A 24,017-nucleotide genomic window follows, 5' to 3' on the forward strand; every position below is an offset into this window, starting at 1 on the left:
TTGTTACTCCCAGCAACCCAAGCCTCAGCCCATTAAATACCGTGGAGTAGAACATTTATCTGACATGTTAGTACACTACAATCAGGTAAGTGGTGTGACTTTGAGTGAACTCTATTATTTATGTTATATTTCATGCATTCTCCCTCATTGATAGTGTTTCTAATTTTCTACAGACGTCTGACATTTTGTATTATGAAGTTCTGGATATTCCTCTTCCAGAATTGCAAGGTCTTAAGACTCTAAAAGTCGCTTTCCATCATGTGATGAAGGATGAAGTATGTATAAATTATACAGCTGTGACTTGTATTCCTCTTTGTTTGTTGATTTTATGTTTAAGCTTATACCTGCCAATTTTGCAGGTGGTTATACACAATATCAGATTACCTAAACAAAGCACTGTGGGGGATGTTGTTAATGAACTTAAAACAAAGGCGAGTGTAATGTACTTGCAGTTTTTTCCGTTGCTTTGCTACATTAGTCTCTAAAATGGGTTTATCCCTTTCAATTGATAATGGAGTTTTTTTCTCTCTCTAGCTTGTCTATCTGTTGCCACTGGGGCTATGTCATATTGATATTGTGCTGAAATTTGAAGTTGTCCTGGGTGCAATCAGATTACTGGATGCACTCTCTTAGTGGTATATGTAGGGCTTGAAAGAGTAGAAATTTCTTTTGTGGTTTGTGTGCTTATACGAGATTTATACGCGAAATAGGTTGAGCTTTCACATCCAGATGCAGAACTCAGGTTGCTTGAGGTGTTTTACCACAAAATCTATAAGGTAACAAGCTAATTCGGTTTTGTTTCTTACATTGTGCCTGCTAGCTAGTAGTACAATGTTTCTTGTGTGGAAAAATGTGTGCAACCTTCTGGAGTTTAGCTATATTCATAATTTGAATTTGTTGGGTACATCTTGCAGATCTTTCCACCTACTGAAAGAATTGAGAATATCAATGACCAATACTGGACTTTACGAGCTGAGGAGGCAAGTCACTGAGCTAATAACTCTAATTTTTAATTCATTCTCTGTCAGTGATTTGTGTGTTTGAATTTGATTGCACGTTGTGGCTGGTTTTGACTCGGATGTGAACATCTTGTGTTTTGCCAAATCCCAGATTCCTGAGGAAGAGAAGGATATCGGTCCCAATGACCGCTTAATTCATGTGTACCACTTTAATAAAGAGTCGGGGCAAAATCAGATGGTAATCAATTGTAAAGCTTAAAAATTTGTTTGAATTCCAGGGTTTTGAAGTTGGTTATGTTAATAACATTCTAATTAGGGTATCCTAATAAGTACAATCTGATTTGCTCAGCAACAAGTACAAAACTTTGGTGAACCCTTCTTTTTGGTAATCCACGGAGGCGAAACGTTGGGAGAAATCAAAGAGCGGATCCAAAAGAAGCTGCTTGTTCCTGACGAGGACTTTGCTAAGGTATGTATGTCTTCTAGTTTATCCGGTTTGATCTGTTGGCTATAAAGAATCCAAAAAGTTGATAATTGTCTGACAGAAAGATGCTTTCTGGTGCGGAGGTTGGTTTATGATTGATTCATTTCTTATTTGTGTAGTGGAAATTTGCATTTATGTCAATGGGACGGCCGGAGTACTTGGAGGATACAGATGTTGTTTACAATCGATTTCAGGTGATGATTGCTTTGTTGTATCCCTTAATACTCTGTGATTCTACTTTCTAGAGAATGCTTGTGTTGATATGTCAGATGATATTTCGGCTGTTTTTGGTTAATAAAATGGTATAATATCAGAGAAGAGATGTATATGGCGCTTGGGAACAATACCTCGGGTTGGAACACTCTGATAATGCTCCAAAGAGGGCTTATGCCGTAAACCAGGTACGAACTCCGTTCTTTGAATTCTATCGCCATGGAATGGTGAAAGACTGTTCTTATCCGCAGCCAGATTGTTAATGATTTGCTATGTCATTTGTAGATCCGACACACGTATGAGAAGCCAGTGAAAATATATAACTAGAAAAGAGTTTGAACCCCCCGAGAAATCTTGAGACGTGGGTAGGCGGAAGGCATTTGCTGCGGAATTATGATGGCAGTAGAAGGCTGTATTAGCTCATTGGTTTCACTTTGATGGTGTTAATATGATGTGTGTGTGTTGAGTTTGGAAAGCATCAAGCATGTCCTCATTCAGTTACAAGGAGGGCTGTTGGCTTTTCGGGGTTTGTAGGCACAGACAGACACTGTATAATTTATAGGATGAGAAGTTAAGAAGATTTTGACTTGTGGGGATCTCTGTATTTTCCTTCTTGGTAGAGTTTTAAAAAAAAAAGAGTTTCAATATTTGTTCTTTGAAGCTCTTGGGTCATGCTTTGGTCTCTACTTGAAAATTAGGGTTTTGCAGTAGCAGCAAATTAGGATGGGTCCATTTAATTATCTGGTTGGTTCACATGAGTATGCGATTTTGTGGGTCCATTTAATACGAAAAAGTGAAAGGATATGATTTTTCAAAAACATAAAAAACCGAAATAACGATAATTTCAACTGAATATAAAAATATTAAACAGTTAACTGAGTACTAAAAATATTAAATTAAATTGAAATTATGGATGTTCGAAATTGTATCCCAAATACGTTTACGAATTCATGTAATATTAGTATAATATTCTCAGTTTGTATAGTTAAAATATTACAAATGTATATTAATATGTTTGCTGTTAGTATTGTTTATATTAAAATATTATGTATCGCGAAACTTTATATTACAGTTAAGAATAACCGAGCAACTATTCTATAATTTTTTATAACATAACGAAAAAACAAATATATACATGTGTAATTGTCCCTATAAAAAAAAGCCGTACGTGTCATTTTTGTCCCCCGAAGAAAGTATCCCACGGAACTCTTCACGCGCCTGTTTTTCTGGTTTGCCCGAAAATGCCAAAAACCTGTGGACAAATAACCCAGGCGTTTTGGGGCGGTGATGTTCACGCGCCTAATGTGCGCGTATGATTTTCGAATAGTTAGCCTAATTAGTCATTTAAGCGTCACGCAGCTAAAAGCCCAAGGCCCTTGTTTCTCTTTTAATAGTTAGAAATTTTGGGTTTTATTTATTTTTTAAAAAATTTAATGAAAAATTTTGCCCCCTCCTATATAAAAATATTTACTCTTCATTAATTTACACATGGATATAGATTTTCTAAACCAAAAAACAAAAAGCCAAATCTAAACGGAAATCGGAAATATTCCATCCCTAATGAAAATGACTTAACTCTAAAATATGTTTATGAGCAGAAATAATTCCATATTCCATAAATATGGACACATCGAGAGGCAAAACCATACTCACCTCCTCCCATTATCCGAGAATCGGGTAGACATACTAAACCCTAATTTGCTGCGATGGAAAAACCCTAACGTTCAAGGGAGAGACAAATGCAAGATCTTTGGGTTTCAAAAGAAAAAAAATATTGAAACTTGCAAAGAATGCCAACTGTACCAGGAAGGAAATACAGAGATCCCCCACTTTATATATATATATAAAAAAAAATCTCAACCTATCCTCCTACTCCAACCGCCAGATTACAATGTCGGTATCTACAAATCAGAAAGGCTAAACCGCCCTGTCCTGTAACCCAATCGGACCCCCAAAACAAAGCTTGCAGTGTCCAGAATTCACACATTCATATTAACAGCCACCAAAAAAGTGAACCAATCACACAAATAAGTCAAGAGAAAAACCAAAAAAGAAAAGAAGAGAAAACCTTCCCGGATAAGATTTTTCGTATTCAATGAGCAAAAAAAACCCTATCGGACCAATTCTCTAAAAACCCTATAGCCATCACCAAAAAAAAAAAGGAAACTCAAACAGCAAAACAACACCTTGCTTCTTCAGATGGCTTTCAAATTCTACTTTTCACCCTTTGCTAATTGTATATTTTCACAGGCTTCTCGTACGTGTGCCGGTTCTACAAAAAACGGGCAAATGGAACTGTTAAAACAAAAAGCGGTAATGAATTTGTAAGCAACTTGAACTCAGTGGAAGAAGACAGGTTCAATTTCTGTTCTAACCTGGTTTACGGCATATGCCCTCTTAGGAGCATTGTCTGAATGCTCCAACCCGAGATACTGCTCCCATGCACCATATACTTCTCTTCTCTGTCGACGTCATTTTAACCAAAACAGTTCAATAAATCTCTAACACATACATAATAGCACAAAGCTTCTCTTGCGAGGATAATAAGCAAATCACCTGAAAGCGGTTATAAACGATATCTGTATCCTGCATGTACTCCGGTCGTCCCATTGACATAAATGCAAATTTCCACTGGAAAAAAAGGAAGATGTGTTTCGATGAAACCGATTCCATTGAAAGCTTTATCAGATTAACCTTGGATCCTTTACTGCATACCTTGGCAAAATCCTCATCAGGAACATGCAGTTTCTTTTGGATGCGGTTCTTGATTTCTTCTAAAGTTTCACCTTCGTGGATTACCAAGAAGAAGGGTTCACCAAAGTTTTGTACTTGCTGCCAAACAAACATGATCATCAATTAGAAAACTCCAATTTGAGAATCGTAATGAGCAACTCCAGAACAGTAGCTTTTTAAGGTTGATAATATACCATCTGATTTTGTCCAGACTCTTTAGTAAAGTGGTACACGTGGATTAAACGATCGTTGGGACCGATATTCTTCTCTTCCTCAGGAATCTGATATTTTTGTGACACATAAGATGTTCAGTATCTCTGAATAATCAGTCAGTCATAACCAGCCACATGGAGCATTCATAATCAAATAATTAGCCATATTCCGTTCTTAATGCTACAAAATGCATATAGAGTATTGTTTAGCTTGTGGAACTGTCTAAGCAAATTAGTAGATGCAACGCAGTGGGATAACGATCACATTTCCTTGATCTCTAAACATCTGACATACAGAAACTGCAAAGCAAGATAAGCCAACCCTAGACGACTCGCTACGAGATGGAATAAATCCAGTAACAGACCAGAAAAGATGAATGAAGAGAAAACAGAGACCATTAAGATGCAGAATATACAGAACAAGGCTACGACGATGATGCGAGTAAGCGAGTGTGTGTCTAGCCTAGTGACGTACCTCCTCAGCTCGCAAAGTCCAGTACTGGTCATTGATATTCTCAATTCGTTCAGCCGTTGGAAATATCTGTGAGGCCATATCCACCAGATTTGAGTCAAAATTCGCTAAGCTCCCACAAGATTGCAACATTTTCACCAAACAGAGAGCATAGCACCTAAGAGCTATAATATTAAGATAATGGAAAGAAACAGAAACTACAATTTATGTAAGAAAGTGATAGGATCTCAGTAGCAATTCTGTAGAACTGTAACCAATCAATGAACACCACTCTTTACTGATCAACAAAGACAAACACAACCTGAAAACTGAAGACTTGTTTAATGAGAGGTCTTCTCTCTCAACCCAAACCCTAACTTTTTCCCAAAATTCTGCATACCATTTCTAATCCATCTAACCTCTATTTATAGCTATTGATTGTTGAAACTAGATACTAACTATCTAACACTAACAGCAAAACAACCACATACTAAATATAGTCTAAGTTCAACGAATCTAAACTAACCACAAATATGTAACTCCGTAACATTTATTAGAAAGCAAATCAAGCTAGCTTCTTACCTTATAGATCTTGTGGTAAAATACCTCAAGCAACCTGAGTTCTGCATCTGGATGAGAAAGCTCCACCTGTTTCACAAGTATAAACCTTGTATAAAAACTTGCAAACTATCAAATATGTAATTTATACAACTGTTGCACAACTCTTCCAAGAACTAAAAAGGAAGCTTTCTTGGAAACAAACATGCATAGATCACAAAGTCGATCCAGTAATCTGTATGCATCTTGTATGACTTTAAATTTCAGCACAATATCAATCTTCGGTAGTCCTCCCAGTAACAGATAGAAGACCAGAGAAATCAGGGTTCCGTAATGATTAGAAAGGCAGAAAAAACTTATTTAAGAGACTAAAGAAGCAACATAACAGAGAAAACCGCAAGCAGGTTACCTTTGTTTTAAGTTCATTTATGACATCTCCAACAGTGCTTTGTTTAGGTAGTCTGATGTTATGGATAACCACCTGAAAATTTGACAAGTAAAGCTCAACTCTAAAATCAACGCATAGAAAAGATACATATCACAGTGGCAGTATAGATACATACTTCATCTTTCGTGGCATGATGGAAAGCAACTTTTAGAGTCTTAAGACCTTGCAGTTCTGGAAGAGGAATGTCCAGAACTTCACAATACAAAATGTCAGATGTCTGCAGAAGATAAGAAACACCCTTTAATAAGAAACCTCATCAAACATTGTGCCAAAGAATGAACTGAATTAACTCAAATTCACACCAAATACCTGATTGTAGTGAACTAACATATCGGATAAATGTTCTACCCCACGGTACTTTATAGGCTGAGGCTTGGGTTGCTGGGAATAACAATTGTGAGACGTCAGCCTAATTTTGGATGGATCGTCCAAACCAAGCTTATGAGCCACTCTCTCCACAACATCATCGTAGGTATGCAGCTTAGACCTAAAAACAGTAGAGTTAAAACTAAGAAAAGAAAGAAAAACTGCTCTGTATGCAGGCAGTGTAGTGTCAACAGAGATGCTTACAACTCAAGAACAAACTCATCTTCTTTCGGTTTTTCTAGAGAACGAAATCGAACCAGCTGCAAAAAAAACATAGCAATCAATAGCAGCAAACAAAACTGTGGGAACTAACTTGTCAGCCATCATCCGGTCAATATAGTTCAACATTTCCAACAATTATAAAAATATTCAGCACATTTGCAGCATTAACAACTAATGTGCAGAACTTTTATGCAGTTCTTCTTCCGCACTAGTTCCTTTATTGTAAAAGGGAAATGCGAGATTTTGCAAAGCCTACATCCAATTCCAAGCCATATTTTTAAACTTAAGGGTCATACCTGTCTATTTTGGACATACTCCAAAAATGAAGGGACGTCGGGATACTGGCATTCACTACTATCTTTGTCAGTCAGAACTTTCTGATAGCAAATGATATCTCCATCTTCAATCTGCATGCAGTAAACCATGTCACGAGGCCGACACCGGAAAATGAAGCTCAGTAAAGGACCAACCCAGTTCGTATCCCCATCTAGTGGGAGTGCTGGGGAAAGGAATATACTAGGCCACCTTACCCCTACATTTTAATGTAGAGAGATGGATTCGAACCCGCGACCTCAGACCCCACGGTAAATGGTTTTACCGCTGAGCCAAGTCGGTAAAATGAAGCTCAGTAAATAACACAATTAAACAATTACTTGGCACAATCTAAATGAAGTCTTCTTGTCCAGATGTTCACACATAACACAAGGTTCATACTTTATTTCCTGAAATCAGAAAATGAAAAGCATAAAATTAACTATTGGACAACAGTGAGCATGGCAACAAAGCTGTGAGTTGAGGCAGAAACAGCAAACCTCAAAAAGTTCTATTTCTTGATCAGGGGCAAAGCCAGCCATTTCATTCAGTTTTTCAATAATATCCATGGGCTTGCTGGAATTTTTCACCATGAGTCGACCAACATATCTGGCAGAACAAAGAAGAGAGTTATGAAAGATTCAAGAAAGGAAATGAGGTCTAGTTGATCAACTTGAAATCGAGGAGTAATGGATAGAAAAGGGTAATGCATTGAAAACTTTTTCACTTGAAAAGAAAAGGAAAGAAGGAACTTTCTTTTAGAAGATAATAAATTTATTAGTCATAGTGGGCAATCCAAGAGGAATTGAAGAAAAGGCTGGAAAATAATGTTACCTTATTTCTGCCTTTTCAGGATCATAAAGCTTAAAGAATAGAAGAATATCATCCTTCGATTTGTCCGGAGGAGGAATAGGACGCAAATCCTGAATTATTCAAGAGTTAGAAAACTTTTAGCTTTTCTTCCCTGTTGATCAGTCTATCAGATTCTCATTCAGTTATACGTCTCAAAAATTAAACTTTTCAACAAAGTATTCTTACGGGTCCACGCTCTACTTCCAAAAACAGCTTTAAATCCGCATTGTTTGCCTTGTTTGATGCCTCTCTTATTTGTCCAACCTATAAACGTATCTTAAATAAGTATACCGAATAAACACATCATAAAAAAGACAATTGGGTTATGCATAAAGAAATCGGCAGGGAGACTCCTCATATATTAAGTAAAAAGTCAACTAATGCTGTTAACCTTTGCACAGGGCGTGATGAACTCCTCTTGGTAACAAACAGAAAAACATGGGCATGAGAGCTCCAAAAAGAATGGTGAAATAAAGGACCCAAAAATTAATTCTGCATATTAGAGATTATACTTCTACAGAGTATAACAGATGTGCAGGTTTTAAACATAGTTGCATAGTATTTACTGTAAATCCAAATTTGAGCAAAAAGAGTAATTCCAGCTGAAAGCTGTGAACCATAGGTTCTAAAATGAGTAAAGAGCAGGAATAAACTACCGGCTGTAACTCCTCCTGAGGCGTTAGGGGTCGATTGGGACGATAGGTATGGTTTTGTCGTTTTGCCCAGATCCAGAAGCGCTGAAATTGAACCGGAATACCGAATTCTTTGGCAACTTCTTCCTGCAGTCCAGCAGAATATTGGAGATCAACAATTGATACTCATTACACAATGAAACCAGATGAAGTACAAGGGACTATTACACTAGCAACAACATAATTACAAGAAAAAACAAACAGGAATACTCTGCATAAGTCACTATAGACCTTAAGCAAAGACAGGTATAGTGAAAGAAACACAATTGCAGCATCTTTCAGAAATTCGGAGAAAATGAAAATAATTATCTCTGCATTTTGTCAGTCAAAGTAAAGATCTACGCTACCAAAAAGAAGCTTCTTTGCAAAACACATCTTCTACAAAAGAAGAAAATTCAGAGAACGAACATATTCTGGTGAGTACCTTAAATTGTTGAAAGGGTGTCTGTTTCTGAATTCGGAAACTACGAACTTTGTCATGATCAACAAGATCAAAATAAATATCCTTCCCAATTTGTTCAGCAAGGTCTTCAACTCTTGCAACCTATATACATTCATAAAATGCATAAATAACGTTCTTGAGAGAGAAAGAGAAGAGGAATGGCTTTCTCAAAGATACATCAGTTCTCAATATCATATAACAATTTAATTATATAGGCAAACCTTAATTATTGTGAAAAGGTGTGCCTGTGCCTTGTATCTTCTCTTGTCTTCCTTTTCTTGTTGTTCTTTCTTCAGCCTCACCTGTCATTACATATTGAATGGAGTCAGGTCAAATAATGGCATTGGCATGCATAATTAAGGCAAACAGATGTCAGAATAAACACTTTTACCCTTAGATGTTCCGCAATGTCCTTCTCGTCGACGTTGCAAATTATTTTATCCTTATCGCTTTCACGAATATATACAAGCATGTATGCATTCGAGTACTTGGTGAATTTGAAAGGAGGGTTATTGAAACCAGGGTTAGTTTGTGGCAACTGAAGGGACACCAAAGAAGAAAGCATGTGAGGCGACCAAAGAATTGAGCACAGCAGGTAAAACAAAGAAAAACAAGCGACAGAATCCTACCTCTTCCTCCCCACCGTATTGCTCTTCCAATGCCCTTTTCATATCTTCCTTAGTTACACGCTCATCGTCAAATTTATACCTGCACAGTTAAGAGGTTAAGTGGTCCAAAAAAAAGTAAAGATAGAATACATTATACATTCATCTAGCCCTCTGAAACTAATACTGAAGATCACTGCGAATGATTCTAATCTTGCACAATATTGACGACTTGGCGCGCTAGAATCTCAATCCATTACACCCGCTTGAAACTCCAAAATTAATATTTGTATATTAAAAACGTGTCTTCGACTTTTAAACTGTTACATTTGCTTAAAACTCTTACTTTTAAGACTAAAGACCTAGAAGCAAAAACTCTTGCAGAATGTTAATCTAGATCCTGTTCATGGATCTTCATTCTCAAGCCTCCTCACACTCTTAACATGCTTGTAAATTTTGTTTTAGGCAACAGCAGAAAGGTCCTCCGAAAACATGAAGGTCAAGCAGATACAGATACAAGTAAATAACTATAAGCAAGATTCAAATATGATAACAAGCATAAAAGAGACAATAAAGGTTATTGACAAAAGAGATGCATACCACTGATCAGAGAGAGTTGGCCTTATAAAGGCATAATAGTGACCACCATGCACTCCTCCACTATGAACTAAGACACTGCAGAAAAATGAGAAGGTCAACCGCGCAAACGAGAAACAACTAAATGAAACCATGTACTTTTTTTGTGTCTTTCACTCGTATACCAGCTAGAAGACAGACAGCAGCATTGATATACTGGCACATATATGCTACTTAGTATTCATGTGAAATGGAGACCTAAACAACAGAAGGCAGATTCCAATTTCTGTGAGACAAGGAACCTAGTAAACAATCAATGGAGCTAAAACAAAATTATGATGAAAGACAGCCTATATATATTCCACAGTAGCATCGTATAGAGAAGCTAAACCTTCGGTGCAAACTCCTCTGGAAAGTGGACATTGCTATCAACTATACCTAACCGCAAATTTAGAAGAGAATAAGTACAAGGGAAATAATACCTATGAAGTGTGTAAAGATTGCGGACGCTCCTGTCTGCTTCAGGGGATAAATACTTTCTATTTTCTCTATCAAGATCCAGTTGAAGAGGAAATTCATACCGATCATTTATCTATAAATAAAAGCTGCATCAGAATTCAGAACTCACGGGCTTATCATTAAAGCAAAATATGAAAAAGAAAAAGAAAAATCTTCGAATCAGATCACCATCATAAAAACTGAAAGTATAACCATATAGTCCCCACTCCCCACAAGACACCCTCTCTTTTTTTTTGGAACCTGGTAATTTGAATACTAACCTTCACCATTGTGTCCCGCATAAAATCGTATTCAAATCTCTTCAGCTGAAGTTGAAGAACCGGAGGGAAGTCTATGAATAGAACACCTTTCTTCGCATCCTGAAACAATTAACATAAAGATCCTCCATGATAAGACTAGTTAAGTTAATTACATTCTCATGGTAATATTTACAGCCAAGCCAACCAGCTATAACTGATTAGCTTTGAAGAAAATAATGATTGGAGATGTACTTAAAATAGGAAACAGTTCCACACATCATGAAAACTTTCCACCCATAATAATATGAGGAAAGAAGACCGAACGATATTGCAGGAAACGGATACCAAAACAGAAACATTGTAAGTTACTTTATGCCCCAAAGAAAATGTTATGAGTAAAACATAGAACAGCCGACCTGCAAACCATGTCCTTCTGCATGGTATTTGTTGTCTCCTTCAAGGCGTTCAACTTCAACATACTTGTCAAAAGAAGCATAAACATCCTTGCAGCCTTTAACATCAAGCTGTAGATCTGTCATTGGAGAAGTGCATAGTTTAGAGCTGACTTCATGAAATAAAATAACAGAGATGGTGCACTATTTATAACAAGTTACCGTAAAACGATTCTTTTCGTGTGGATTTGTAATCTACATTAATGCACTCGATGTAATTCATATGATGGCCCTCAAATAACTGCTGTATTGTTCCCTCTACAACTGTTCCCTAGAATAAAAAGGAAAATGATCAGAACAGAATAACACCAACAGAGAAGCAACCAAAGGCCAAGCAGCGAAACACAAATTACCTTCATTTTGTCCTCAAGCTTTTCACAGAGAACACGGTTGAGTTCTTGGACATCATGTTGCATGAAAGAATCATATGTATCCCAACCAAACGACTTTGTCAGCTCCTTTGTGGCAACACTAGTGTCATTATATTGGAGTTTGTAAAACAAACTTTGGAGAGCCAATGGGATACTTGCTGTTGGGACATCGTTCTCAGTCGTCGGCATGTGGTAGACGGCCTACAAACATAGCTCAGAATTCAGATGTTTTTATTCAGAAATCAGTGAGAAGCGGCAGAATTATTCAGCAATCTGGATGACAGGAGATGCATTTCAACCTTTCTGAAGTAAGGTATATGGAATAGTGTCTGTAGGAGAGAATTCATGTAACAGGTTGCACCTTGATTCTTAAGCCCAACAAAACCAGTCTCCTTTTTTGAGTCATATGACCAATAATCATGGACCTTACGTACAGCAACTTCAGCTTCAACCACAACAGTATCATTCACTAGATATCCTCTACTAGGATCATAGAGTTCGCTGAGAGGCATGAATGACGTAAACCCCCAATCACTTTCTCTTGCATTGAATTGATGTTGAGTCTCTATGGCAACAACAAAAGTGGAATGTCAGTAACAAATAAGATTCGTTTATAGCATCGAAGGTGACTTGAACCGGAATATCTAGGCGGCCAGAAACCATGTAAATATTTATTGACAACATAGGAAGTAAAAAAAGAGTGTATAACAATTATTCTTGATTAGGCTTTTTCAGTTTGACCGTTACGGTAGAGAACAGCCAATGTCTCAAAAAGCAATATGCCCAATTCTCTCCAAAGATCTTCCGGTGTGTCCTCTCTTCAAGTTCAAGCCCAACATTTAAACTTTTAAAATTCAAAATATGCATTCAAATATGAGCCTATTCTAGATGGAAACAAACAATTATAAGTACCCTTTCTAATGGAATATTTGTTGTGGATTTGGTTGACTACAGTCAGACTGAATTGTGCATATCTACTCCACCCATATGGCAACGTCGCAGAATCGGCAACATCCAAGTACATGGACAAATGGTCAACATTGTTTCCTTTGGGGAAAATTAGTATTCGCCTGCAAGAAAAACACATTGCCACATCCCATGAAAACACATATTGGGCAAACAATCACCCCGAGAAAGTACATCACAACTGAATAGACTCAATTACCATTTGTAACCTCCAACGATAAATATGTCAGAGTAATGCTTCCTGGTGTTCAGCCTCGAAAAATTCGAGAAAGTCCAGGTGAATTTCAGAGAAGGAGGATCTTCAACAGGTTGGTTCTCAACAGTACTCACGGACTCGGTAGGTTGGGCAACTAAAAATGCATCAACACTTGGTAAGAAAGATCAAAAATCCAAAAAATAAAAAACCCTAGCACACTGAACCATCAATCCTACGCTATGGGCACTACAATCCGATACCCACGAGCTCTATACCATCAAATCCATCATATCGGAAGCAAAGAAGAGGAGAATTTAAGCAGCAGAGCACATTCAATAAAACCGACGGGTTTACCTTCCATGGGCTGAGGACCTTCGACCACATCCGAATGCGGCACGAGCATCTCCTCGTCCTCTTGCTGCGATATCCAAACAGAAACACGCAGAAATCAGACCTCTGAACAAGGGACAGTAAACCCTAATATCGCTCTCTCGGGATCAAACCCCGGCACAGGATTCACAATCACGAACACCCACCCATAAAAACAATCGCAGTAGTGTCCGACGATTCAAATAAGGAATCACAACCAAAAAAAAAAAAAGAATCCAAGAAAGTGAACCCTAGCGGATTAACTACAAGAAAGCGACAGAACAATCAGAAGCAGATTCATGTGGACACAAAAAGAGATGTCGCCAATGAAACATCGAAGACAAAAACAACAATGAATCGAAATTTACATCGAGCGGCGGCGGAGTCATGGTAGTCATTGGTCAGAGAGAGATTTGACGGACAGATCGAGAGAGACCGAGGAGCAGAGAAAATCAGAGGAGAAGAAGTGGAAGAAGAAAGGCAACGGGAGAAAAACAACTTCAGAGGAAATAAAGAAATTTGCTGCGACGACAAAAGCTGGGGCTTCTTATTTATCAGATAAATTGCAATTTGTCTGCAAACCCACCAGTATATATATATGTATATATGTATGTATGTGTGTGTGTGTGTGTGTGTGTTTTATTTTATAAAATAAAAAATACAAAAAACCCATACCTTGGCTTCTAAAATACCAGTTCACTTTAAATTAATTATACAAATTGAAATAGAAATAAAACGAATAACATATAATCACATATAAATGTAATGTTATATAATTTTATACAAAATTATTTATTTAAACATAATTAATAATTAGATGAGAGTAAAAAAATAATTGAATTAAAATAAAAACTATTTTAGAAAATTTATTTTTTAAATAACATTTGAATCTAAATTGAAATTTGATGTAAAATTTAAATAAATTTATTTTTTATGAAATTTAAAATATTTGAATGAAGAAATAATCCAAAAGACATTATAGTATCCAATAAAAATAGTAAAAAAGCAAAAGATGGCAATTATATCTAAGGGAACTAATTAATTTGTTTCATAACCAATTGGCGACTTTACTTTCGTTACCAATTGGGGACTTTACTTTATCTAATTAAAATAGATAAATATAGAAAATAAATATATATAGCATGAATTTGCATGTAAAATATAGATTATCAAAATTAATGTTGAATCTTTTTAACAGACACAACATGTATCATTTTTTTAATTCTTATTTCTTATATTTATCTAATTAAATAAGATAAATATAGAAAATATATATATAAATAGCGTGGATTTGCATGTGAACTATAGATTATCAAAATTAATTTTCAGTCATTTGTAATCAACATAATATGTATCATTTCTTAACGTTTCGAATATATATAAACATTATAACTTGATATTTTATTTTCACACTTCGAATTGGACCACATCAAAACATAAATACATATAAAATCAGGGAATATGTTTTTTAAATTAAATTAATCTAATTTAACATACTACTAAATAAAAATAAAAATAACCAAAAAATCGAACTGTCCAAACTTTTTAACTCATTTAAAATTTGGGTTCGCAGCCCATCCAATCTCTAGACACAAACTCTAAATCTTTATTATTTTTTTATATTTGTAGTTGTATGTGATTTTTTAAGTGTAATACTTTCCCCGAAAAGAACATATATCTATGGGAGGAGACACGATGTATATATGTGTCTTTTCTTTTAACATTCATAGTCTCTATAATTAAAAAACCTACAGATTAAAATTATAAGAAAAATAAAAAAGATTATTAGATTTCGAAAAACAATTTGGATTGAGATATCGTGTTTTTTATATCTCTATTAATAGGATTCATGATTACCGAAAAAAAGACAAACGGAGAATAAAGACATAATTTCACCAAGATATATTGGATTCGGGTTATACATTTTATTCGCGCAGTTCCTTCCAATAAACATACATTAATAGGATTTAACAAAAAAAACATACATTAATAGGAGATATGTTAAATCTAATTGGTTAGATTATTCAATTTTTTAAAATATCGAAGATTATATAAAAATGAGATTCAAATATTTTAAAATTTTATCATATCATGTTGAGATTATCATTTGATTCGCGAATTAGATCATTATTTTTTAAAACTCATGAACTAATAATTTGTGACAAATAAGACAATGTACAAGAAGCGCCTGTAGCTCAGTGGATAGAGCGTCTGTTTCCTAAGCAGAAGGTCGTAGGTTCGACCCCTACCTGGCGCGATGTTATTTTAGCAAAACGAAAATTGTCTTTTTGTCTTCCCCTTTTTTAATATATTTAGTTAAAAAATAATAAACAATAAAACCATAGAATCAGAGACACAAAGCCATAGAGGTAACCAAAAAAAAAAACGTTTAAAAAAAAAATACAAAGACAGAGATTTGAAGAAGAACAAGAAGAGACGAGTTCTGTCCTCTTATACATATACTATATTTATACTAAGATACATTCTCTTGGTATGTTGAAACCGTAACTGTTTTTATTAACACTGTTGTTGCCGAAACTCAACCTCTCTTGTCTCCATCCAACCCTCAGTAAATCATCATACCACATATTGCTTCTCTCCTCATCTCTCACAACCTTCCCATCACCGATTTCCCGAATTCAGATTCCGGATTTAAGGAGAGATCCGTGCCTACTGCCGTCCTTTTCGGGTGTTTGGTAATCTCCGGTTTCATTCAAACTCCGACTATCGTGTTGTACGTCCCGTAGACAGCGAAGACCAACCCGGATAGCACGATGAAAACATCTAAGCCTTTGTTCCACAGATTCAGCGATGGACCGAGCAATGTGAGGTGAAAAGAGGCGGGTAACACGAACGAGATCAATGCACAGAGAGTACTACCGACGAGGGATGCGAATGAACCGAATCCCGGAACGAATGAAGCCACAGTTGCTAACCCGACCACCAAGATTGTCCTTGTGAGGTATACCACACACCTACATAGCTTTGTCGTTGAATGTGTCCCGTCAGTGTACTGGTGCTTTTGAAACCACTCGGTTCTTTTCAGCTTCTGTTCTATGATCTCGTTAAGCGGGTGTACCATGATTGGGAATGTAAATGTCAATCCCACACACAGTCCAATCTGCTTATAAAAAAAGGAAGGAAGGATGAATTAATTTCATTTACATCATGAAAGACGATAAGATTCCAAATGTTATTTTCGATCCAAAAACAAATGAACCTCCAAGCAAAGGAAGAAGGTGTAAAAGCATAAGATGCTCTAACTAGTAGTTTGTTCACAGGCAAGCAAAGAAGCTATAATACTTCCTAGAAAAAATATATGAACGCAGATTGCGGATTAGTAAACCGAGAAGGTGGAAACATCAAAGAGATTAACCATAGACAGAAACAGAACACTAGCTAGAAACATTTTACGGGCTTCCTCGATCGAATTTTTATTTTAAGAGTAGAAGGTGATGGTTTGGAAATACATCATAATGCTATAAGAATAGCATACAACAAGTTGGGAGTATGTTTGCTGCAACAGCAGTTGCATCCTTGTTTAATAACGAACAGGACGATAAGCAAAGAATGAGAAATATAATAAGAAGGCATGAATTAGTAATGGTTATTACCTGCACGGCGATGGCAGACCAATTCTTGGGGAGGTTGAGTGTAATGATATCCATTGTCTGATCACCATATGCCATATACCCGCAGAACCCAAACAGCACATACACAAACGTTATCCCCGTAAGTACCTTAGCAAGCAACTTTGGAAACTCCTGTTTATCCCTCATAGAACTTTCCAGTGCCAATGTCATTGCAAACCCCTCGAAGCAAAAAACCGCCATCCCTCCAGCAAACGGTATACCTCCTACGTTAGACGCGATGGCTTTCCTATCACTAAATGAGAAGTCTCCCCCAAACACCTGCTCTACATTTTCTTTCACTACGAAACACATTGCTATAATGTTGCATATGTCTGCGAAGATGCTAAAGGGCGAAAGAGCTGACAAAGAACCCACCCACGACAGCGCGATCTCAATCGGGACAAGCATGAATATGAAAGAAACCATACTTATCCCATATGATTTGAAAATGGAAGACATGTTTCGGCCTATGAAAACTAAATATGCTATCGATCCGCCGCACTGAGCAGCGAAGATGAGGGTCTCGGTTAGGTACCGTCCCGTTTTCCCCATACACTTGAAACCCAAATCACCATACGTCTTTGTTTCTTCCGGTCCTTCATCGGATTCTAGCTTGTCCCTACATTGAATCTGCACGTGGAACAAACAGGAAGGATTTAAAATTTTGGAAATATCTTTAAACGGGAGCAGAAAATTCAGAAACATCGAGTGAATTTGATTCGGATTTGAATTCAGAAACCAAATATGCAACGCAATTCAAGAAAATCACGGATTCAGATATTATATGGAACATGTTCATAAACATCAAGTAAATTAGATTCGTATTCGATTTCAGAAACAAACATACGCCAAAATTCCAGGAAATTACGAACTAGTTCCGATACAAATCCGAGAAAATTCCATCGCCGGGTATACAAACACACCGAATACAAATTTCATCCAAACATAGAGGGAGAGGGAGAGAGAGCTAACAAGGAGGAGCATGCAGTAGTAGGTGGCGATTCCGACGATGACGACGCCGAGAGATCCGGCGAACCAACCGGCGACTCGGAATGCATAGGGGAGACCGAGGATACCGGTACCGACGATGGAAACGATGATGTTCCCCAACGTCTGTAGAGCCGATGCTCTTCCGCCGCCGCCGGCAGAAGATTTTAGCAGAGGAAGAGATGCGCCGGCGTCTGGAATCTCCATGACCACCGAGCTTTCCCTCTTGACTTTTCCTTTTTGTCGTTCTCTCTTTCGACGATTGAAATAGAGACGTGGGAAAGTACAACGCTTTCCATCCTTTTTAGCATGAACCCATGACGTGCCAGCGCACCACCGTTCCTATCCACCTCCCTCGCGTGCATACACGCGTCCAAATCCATTCTTTCTTACCATTTTCAATCATTATCTTGGGATGCTTTTGCTAAGGTAATTTATTGCCCCTGAAAGCGGCCTTATTGATCGTTAATTATTGAGATTTATTAATGATAAAATTTTAAAATTATTTTTTAAAATTATTTGATGAAAACTATTTGTAAAAAACACTTTGATCAAAATATCTTTTTCAAAAATCCAGATTCTGCAGTGTTCTTGCTCGATTTGCTCGTTCAGAAATGCAACTAGTGCAATTCATCTTTCGCCTGTGTTAACAAAAAAAAAAACAAGTGTTCAACAAAGCATGAAACAAAAACTAATCCGAAACCTGTTTGCATCACAAATTTACATTCCAAACCAAAATCTATGTTCTACATTTAGAAAAAGGAACAAAAACTGGTCTGAAAGCACTTCAAGTGTAGCATTTCCAAGAAGGATTGAGGCAATATGGGTGATACACGCAGCGTATAGCATGTATCAGCTTCCTTCTCGGCCCAACTGCTGATGCACCCATTTGCTTAAGCTTCTCCATTGTCAAATTCGCCACCTGAAACTTGGTAAGTCTCTTTCCCCTGAAGATCCTCTCAAGCTTTTCCCCCAGCCCTATCGAGGCAAGCCATTCATCCAACCCACCCACTTTCTCGATCTTCCTCTCCAGGGTTTTCGCTCTCAGCCTCTGCTTTAGCAACGCGTTGTCGTTGCCCTCGTGAAGGCTGGACAGACACATCGCTCTCGGCCACGTAACTGGTTTGAATCCGCGTGCGGATAACCGGTGAATCTTGTGCAGATTCAGGGTACCAACTCTATGTGGGCTCGCTGATTGTGTCCTGTGCTCTTGTTGTGGATGACTTGGAGCTCCGTTGATTGGTTGAGAAGAACTCGTAGGATCAAGACCGTTAAGTTTCTCAGATTTGTCTGCTGAAGAAACATCATGGCAGGTCTCAGGATGAGACTGCTGTTGTGTCTCAACCACCATGTTGATAGTAGACATTTGAGGTGTGTCTGTTATGTTTCCAAGTTCAGCTTTAGACTGTGTAGATGCGGGCTTTTGCAGGATGCGATTCTCAGGTACGGAAAGAGAAGGCAACCAGATGATAACTCTCTGCTTTCTAACCATGACCCAACTGTCTTCTCCACAGAGATCTGCTTCAAAATTTAGCTTGGAAATACCCAACCCGCTGCTCCGGGAGGCAGTTTTACTCGGAGGCCTGGCAGCCAACTGCTTTGGCTTTTGTTTCGCCATGGAATTGGAACCTAGATACATCAAGGAGAAGATGAATCAACTCTCTCATGTTTTGTCTCGTGGTCGGATAAACATATACCGAAATTTCCCTAATCACGAGGCAGAACACAGCAGCCAAATTGAATCCAAAGTTACAGAGACAGTTTCAGTAATCTCCAGACTAGGAATCACTTAGCAGGCAAAAACCTATACATATTTGCTCGATCGTTAAGGAAACAGGCACAACAATGAAGCGGGTTTTCCACGTTTATACATGAACTCGATTTCAATATCATCAAACCACAGAGTAAGGATTTCCCACAAACCCTAGAACAGTTCATCTCAAGTTCCATAAATCATATTCCTCTAACCTTCATCACGAAAGCAGCATTTGATTTCCATGACAGACCCATTAAAGCTCGTATTCTGCGATTTTCAGAAAAGAAAACTTCTTTCCTCTAATCCGATCACCAGATAACACGAATCTCGTATTCAATCCCAAACTTGTACTGTTCCAACATCAAGCATTTCCTTAGTCAACTAAACAAAGGTTCAAAAAAACTTAGCACGAGACCGAAAAAAAAAGTAAGCGGACCGTAGCAAGCACACAAGATACGAAACCAAATGAAATCTTCCAAAATTTAACCCACTAAACGGATAATCGAAGCTTCAAGAACCAACGCAAAAACCCTAGAATCGCCAATTCTCTTCAGAACAAATGGAGAAATCGAAGAATCTGAAAATAAATATCGAAGCCCGAAATCTGAAATTGGATCGAGTGAGAAGCGATTAAAGGGATGGGAAGAAGGAGACCTTCCTGCGCGTTTCTTGGAGGAGTGATGATGGCGGGATGAACTTTGTCTAGGGGTTTTAACCCTAATAACACACTTGGCTCGCAGCAAGGTACACCACCGAAAAAAAAAAAAATTTGCGATCTTATTACGACTAATATATAACTAATATATAACTAAAATAAGAGTAGTTTATTAGTCGTAATAAGTTGTATATTAGTTATATATTAGTCGTAATAAGGTCGTAAAATTTTTTTTTTTTTCGATGGTGTACACTGAAATTGTTGCGACCCAAGTGGGTTATTTGAGTAATATTTCCCTTTGTCTAGGTGACTTCACTTTATAAACTAACTGTGATTTCACTTGATAAGGAGAGGGAGGAATCCTATGTGGCGTAATGTACAAAAACATTCAAAGACTCGCCAATGGATGAGCTCCATTTCGAGATCTATTCATCATACCGCTGGATTCGGTTATTTTGCTTTGCAAAAATTATACTGGTTTCTAAATAAATTTTGATTTTATTACAATTTTAAAAAAATATAGAAAAAATTGGAAAATTTATTAAAAGTTCATTAAAAAAAAATCTAAAACGGTATCTATCTAATAATAAAAAAATCTAAAAAACGACAATTTTTAAAAAAAACGAAAAGAGTAACATTTTTTTCTTTATATCCAATTTGGTTCGTTTTTATACCTTCTTAGGTCCGTTTATATTAATAAAAATATTTATTTTAAAAAAAAAAAAAAATCGGTTTTTTATATTGTTTTTAATTTGATTTTGATAAATGGTGTTTATATGATTCGGTTAGACTATATGACATTGGGTTCGGGTCATCAAAAGAAGCCCATATCATTTACATTCACTCGCTGGCGAAAGATTCCGGATCTTCACACCCTTCAACCTCTCCATGAACACTACCTGATCATTTGATGAATTCACTTCGACGAAAAAAAAAATCTGTTGAGTGTTGAGAGATCGAACCAGTTTGAATGATTTGAACCAAGTTCAGTCTGGGTTTCTCTTCGTTTTTTGTGTGACAACATTCGATCCGTGCGTCATTTGGGCGTTGAAACAGTTGTAGAAGTACATGAGATGTTTCATGCGTCGGAGCGTGGTTAGCTCTCAGACAAATGAGCATCAGCAGTAGTCTTGTCCTCAACACGCTTCGCCTGAAGCACCCGAAGCTCGCCTTGCTCCAGGCATGCTCTTCCTTCTCTCACCTCAAGATCATCCATGGCTTCCTCATCCGTACCCGCCTCATCTCCGACGTTTTCGTCTCCAGTCGTCTCCTTGCTCTATGCGTCGACTCCACTCTCAAAAGCTCTGACTTGCTGGATTACGCGTACAGGGTGTTCACCCAGATTCGACACCCTAATATTTTCATCTTCAACGCACTCATCCGCGGCTTCTCCTCTGGCGAAGACCCGTCTAGGGTTTTCGGCTTCTATACGCAGATGTTGGAATCTGGTATTTGTTCTGATAACATCACGTTTCCGTTTCTGGTTAAGGCGTGTGCTGAGTTGGGTTCTGTGAGATTGGGAGGGCAAATCCATGCTCATGTTGTTCAATTCGGATTCGAGAATGATGTTTATGTTGAGAATTCGCTTGTTCATATGTACGTTAATTGTGGATCGGTTTCTTCTGCTGATAGGATTTTCAAGCAAATGCAGTTTCGTGACGTGGTCTCTTGGACCTCCATGGTGGCTGGGTACTGCAAGCGCGGGGACATTGACACTGCCCGGAAGATGTTCGATGAAATGCCCGAGAGGAATTTGGTTACTTGGAGTGTGATGATTAATGGGTATGTGAAGAACAACTGCTTCGTCAAAGCCATTGAATTGTTCGAATCCATGAAAAGGAAAGGGATTCAGGCCAATGAGACAGTAATGGTGAGTGTGATTTCCTCATGTGCTCATCTGGGTGGGCTTGAGCTCGGAGAGAAAGCTCATGATTATGTGGTGAAGAACAACCTGACTGTAAATGTAATTCTCGGGACAGCTCTTGTGGATATGTATGCGAGGTGCGGGAACATAGAGAAAGCGATTAGGGTTTTCGAGGAATTGCCCGAGAAAGACAGCTTGAGCTGGACATCTATCATCTCAGGGCTTGCAATGTATGGACATGGCAATGAGGCAATTCATTACTTCTCTGAAATGGTTAGACTCGGGTTTACTCCGAGGGATATCACGTTCACGGCTGTTCTGTCAGCTTGTAGCCATGGGGGATTAGTTGACAGAGGTTTGGAGATATACGAAAGCATGAAACGGGATCACGGGATCGAGCCCAGGCTCGAGCATTATGGTTGCATCGTCGATATGTTGAGCCGAGCTGGGAGATTAGTCGAGGCCGAGAACTTTATCCTCGAAATGCCGGTGAAACCTAATGCCCCGATCTTAGGAGCCTTGCTTGGTGCATGCCGAATTCATCAGAATGCAGAAGTTGCGGAGAGAGTGGGAAACATGTTGATAGAGCTGAAGCCAGAGCACAGTGGCTACTACGTTCTGCTATCGAATATATATGCACGGGCGAAGAAGTGGGAAAATGTCGAGAATTTGCGGGAGACGATGAAGGAGAAGCGAGTTAAGAAACCGCCCGGGTGGAGCTTAATCGAGATTGACGGGAAGATAAACAAGTTCTCCATGGGAGACGATATGCATCCGGAAATGGAGGACATCAAGAGGGAGTGGGAAGAGATTCTGCGAAAGATCAGACCGGTAGGGTACAAAGGAAATACGGATGATGCGTTTTTCGACATAGACGAGGAGGAGAAGGAAAGCGTTCTTCACATGCACAGCGAGAAACTCGCCATTGCGTACGGTATCATGAAGACCGGACCCGATGCCGCGATACGGATAGTAAAGAACTTGCGGGTATGCGAGGACTGCCACACGGCTACGAAACTGATCTCGAAGGTTTACGGTCGAGAGTTCATCGTCAGAGATCGGAACAGATTCCATCGTTTTAGGAATGGGATCTGCTCCTGCGGAGATTACTGGTGAAATTCTCTGATAGATTACGATCACAGCCCCTTAGCAAATGGTTCCAGAAACATTTAGGGTTTCTCTCTTGTTGTTTTGATTCGTTAATGTAAAAACTGAATAAATATATCTAAATTTTTAAAAAAAAATGAATATGAAAATAAATTAAACCGAAATATTCGCATCCAGTTTGTAAGGGCAGCTGCCGTACCAACGGCTGAACTCACTGACCATCCAGTTTACAAGTTGTCTTAAACCCCAACTCCAAGGAGAAAGCTATATATATACACGAATGTATACATACATGAACGTATATATACGTATTTGAATATGCAAACACACATTCTCGAGTCTTTTAGATACACTCTGAAGTGTACATACATTTTCCATCAATCTTATCTATATGCATTATGCAAATAATATAATATGAACAAGTGTATGTTGCGGTATTATGCATATACGTACGTACACGTGTGTGGAGAATCTGAAAGTCCACGTGGAGGGCCTACAACACGATAGAAGTGTACACGTGGCAGATACAAGGTGGGAAGATGAGTCAGAGACTACCACCAGCAGCGATGTTGCTCAAGTGGCCGGTTCGGTTGTTGGAACGTACGTTGTCCCTTCTCTCTTATTATTTTGGTTATATTTAATGGGTTAATAATTAATTAAATTAAATGAATGCTCTTTGCAGATAATGTAATTTTATTTAAAATATCAAAATATTTGTTTTTTTTTATTTTTAAGGATTTATTAAATGTAAAAAAACAGGGTGGGACCAACGGACGAGA

The 24,017-nt window shown here is 37.9% G+C and overlaps 5 protein-coding genes and 1 non-coding gene across 7 annotated transcripts in view; 3 read left to right on the top strand and 3 right to left on the bottom strand.

The window, feature by feature from the left end:
* LOC104827442 (ubiquitin carboxyl-terminal hydrolase 12-like) overlaps positions 1 to 2,328 on the top strand; it is a 10,873-nt gene extending 8,545 nt beyond the window's left edge. Inside the window, exons 24-33 of the mRNA XM_010560614.2 lie at positions 4 to 85; positions 174 to 275; positions 360 to 431; positions 711 to 776; positions 915 to 980; positions 1,111 to 1,197; positions 1,309 to 1,428; positions 1,563 to 1,637; positions 1,758 to 1,844; positions 1,942 to 2,328. Of these exons, the coding sequence (XP_010558916.1) occupies positions 4 to 85; positions 174 to 275; positions 360 to 431; positions 711 to 776; positions 915 to 980; positions 1,111 to 1,197; positions 1,309 to 1,428; positions 1,563 to 1,637; positions 1,758 to 1,844; positions 1,942 to 1,983 (799 nt within the window). The 3' untranslated portion in view covers positions 1,984 to 2,328. The remainder of the gene's footprint in view (positions 1 to 3; positions 86 to 173; positions 276 to 359; positions 432 to 710; positions 777 to 914; positions 981 to 1,110; positions 1,198 to 1,308; positions 1,429 to 1,562; positions 1,638 to 1,757; positions 1,845 to 1,941) is intronic.
* Positions 2,329 to 3,470: 1,142 nt separating this feature from the next.
* Positions 3,471 to 13,782, bottom strand: LOC104826783 (ubiquitin carboxyl-terminal hydrolase 12-like). Its single transcript, XM_010559661.2, has 32 exons — positions 13,606 to 13,782; positions 13,223 to 13,286; positions 12,872 to 13,022; positions 12,619 to 12,776; positions 12,006 to 12,271; positions 11,689 to 11,907; positions 11,498 to 11,606; positions 11,300 to 11,415; positions 10,905 to 11,003; positions 10,608 to 10,717; positions 10,150 to 10,224; positions 9,574 to 9,652; positions 9,336 to 9,482; positions 9,166 to 9,246; positions 8,927 to 9,046; positions 8,467 to 8,589; positions 7,997 to 8,074; positions 7,793 to 7,881; positions 7,459 to 7,567; positions 7,300 to 7,368; positions 6,943 to 7,053; positions 6,629 to 6,684; positions 6,368 to 6,545; positions 6,174 to 6,275; positions 6,020 to 6,091; positions 5,635 to 5,700; positions 5,077 to 5,142; positions 4,584 to 4,670; positions 4,372 to 4,488; positions 4,213 to 4,287; positions 4,032 to 4,118; positions 3,471 to 3,928 (listed from the first exon to the last, which is right to left on the bottom strand). The coding sequence occupies exons 1-32, from the start codon at positions 13,633 to 13,635 to the stop codon at positions 3,887 to 3,889; spliced, it is 3,351 nt and encodes a 1,116-aa protein (XP_010557963.1). The 5' UTR covers positions 13,636 to 13,782; the 3' UTR covers positions 3,471 to 3,886.
* A 1,639-nt stretch (positions 13,783 to 15,421) lies between these two features.
* Positions 15,422 to 15,494, top strand: TRNAR-CCU. The gene has a single exon. It is a non-coding gene; the product is annotated as a tRNA-Arg (tRNA).
* Positions 15,495 to 15,589: 95 nt separating this feature from the next.
* On the bottom strand, positions 15,590 to 18,131 carry LOC104826785 (amino acid transporter ANT1). Its single transcript, XM_010559662.2, has 3 exons — positions 17,842 to 18,131; positions 16,852 to 17,499; positions 15,590 to 16,358 (listed from the first exon to the last, which is right to left on the bottom strand). Exons 1-3 carry the CDS (start codon positions 18,061 to 18,063, stop codon positions 15,951 to 15,953), a joined length of 1,278 nt encoding a protein of 425 aa, XP_010557964.1. The 5' UTR covers positions 18,064 to 18,131; the 3' UTR covers positions 15,590 to 15,950.
* Positions 18,132 to 18,477: 346 nt separating this feature from the next.
* On the bottom strand, positions 18,478 to 20,349 carry LOC104826786. Its single transcript, XM_010559664.2, has 3 exons — positions 20,267 to 20,349; positions 19,825 to 19,962; positions 18,478 to 19,485 (listed from the first exon to the last, which is right to left on the bottom strand). The coding sequence occupies exons 2-3, from the start codon at positions 19,853 to 19,855 to the stop codon at positions 18,644 to 18,646; spliced, it is 873 nt and encodes a 290-aa protein (XP_010557966.1). The 5' UTR covers positions 19,856 to 19,962; positions 20,267 to 20,349; the 3' UTR covers positions 18,478 to 18,643.
* Positions 20,350 to 21,113: 764 nt separating this feature from the next.
* On the top strand, positions 21,114 to 23,410 carry LOC104826787 (pentatricopeptide repeat-containing protein At5g06540). Of its 2 annotated transcripts, XM_019204063.1 has the most exons (2): positions 21,390 to 21,715; positions 21,919 to 23,410. In XM_019204063.1, the coding sequence occupies exons 1-2, from the start codon at positions 21,482 to 21,484 to the stop codon at positions 23,245 to 23,247; spliced, it is 1,563 nt and encodes a 520-aa protein (XP_019059608.1). In that variant the 5' UTR covers positions 21,390 to 21,481; the 3' UTR covers positions 23,248 to 23,410. The 2 variants fall into 2 exon arrangements, with proteins under 2 accessions (XP_010557968.1, XP_019059608.1); XM_010559666.2 differs by having other exon boundaries at positions 21,114 to 23,410.
* Positions 23,411 to 24,017: the final 607 nt, after the last annotated feature.

Source organism: Tarenaya hassleriana, unplaced genomic scaffold, assembly GCF_000463585.1.
Source record: "Tarenaya hassleriana unplaced genomic scaffold, ASM46358v1 Cleome5, whole genome shotgun sequence".
Taxonomy (NCBI): domain Eukaryota; kingdom Viridiplantae; phylum Streptophyta; class Magnoliopsida; order Brassicales; family Cleomaceae; genus Tarenaya; species Tarenaya hassleriana.

Excerpts from the sequence above, each read along its gene's own strand:
- LOC104826785 (XM_010559662.2), bottom strand. The coding sequence starts at position 18,063 with ATGGAGATTCCAGACGCCGGCGCATCTCTTCCTCTGCTAAAATCTTCT. Across the intron at positions 17,500-17,841 it reads ACTACTGCATGCTCCTCCTT|ATTCAATGTAGGGACAAGCT; the intron begins GTTAGCTCTCTC and ends TTCCACGTGCAG. Across the intron at positions 16,359-16,851 it reads GGTCTGCCATCGCCGTGCAG|ATTGGACTGTGTGTGGGATT; the intron begins GTAATAACCATT and ends TTTTATAAGCAG.
- LOC104826786 (XM_010559664.2), bottom strand. The coding sequence starts at position 19,855 with ATGGAAATCAAATGCTGCTTTCGTGATGAAG. Across the intron at positions 19,486-19,824 it reads ATGCTGCTTTCGTGATGAAG|GTTCCAATTCCATGGCGAAA; the intron begins GTTAGAGGAATA and ends TGATGTATCTAG.
- LOC104826787 (XM_010559666.2), top strand. The coding sequence starts at position 21,379 with ATGAGCATCAGCAGTAGTCTTGTCCTCAACACGCTTCGCCTGAAGCAC.
- LOC104826783 (XM_010559661.2), bottom strand. The coding sequence starts at position 13,635 with ATGACTACCATGACTCCGCCGCCGCTCGAT. Across the intron at positions 11,416-11,497 it reads ACGAAAAGAATCGTTTTACG|ATCTACAGCTTGATGTTAAA; the intron begins GTAACTTGTTAT and ends CTCCAATGACAG. Across the intron at positions 9,653-10,149 it reads CCAACTCTCTCTGATCAGTG|GTATAAATTTGACGATGAGC; the intron begins GTATGCATCTCT and ends TTAACTGTGCAG.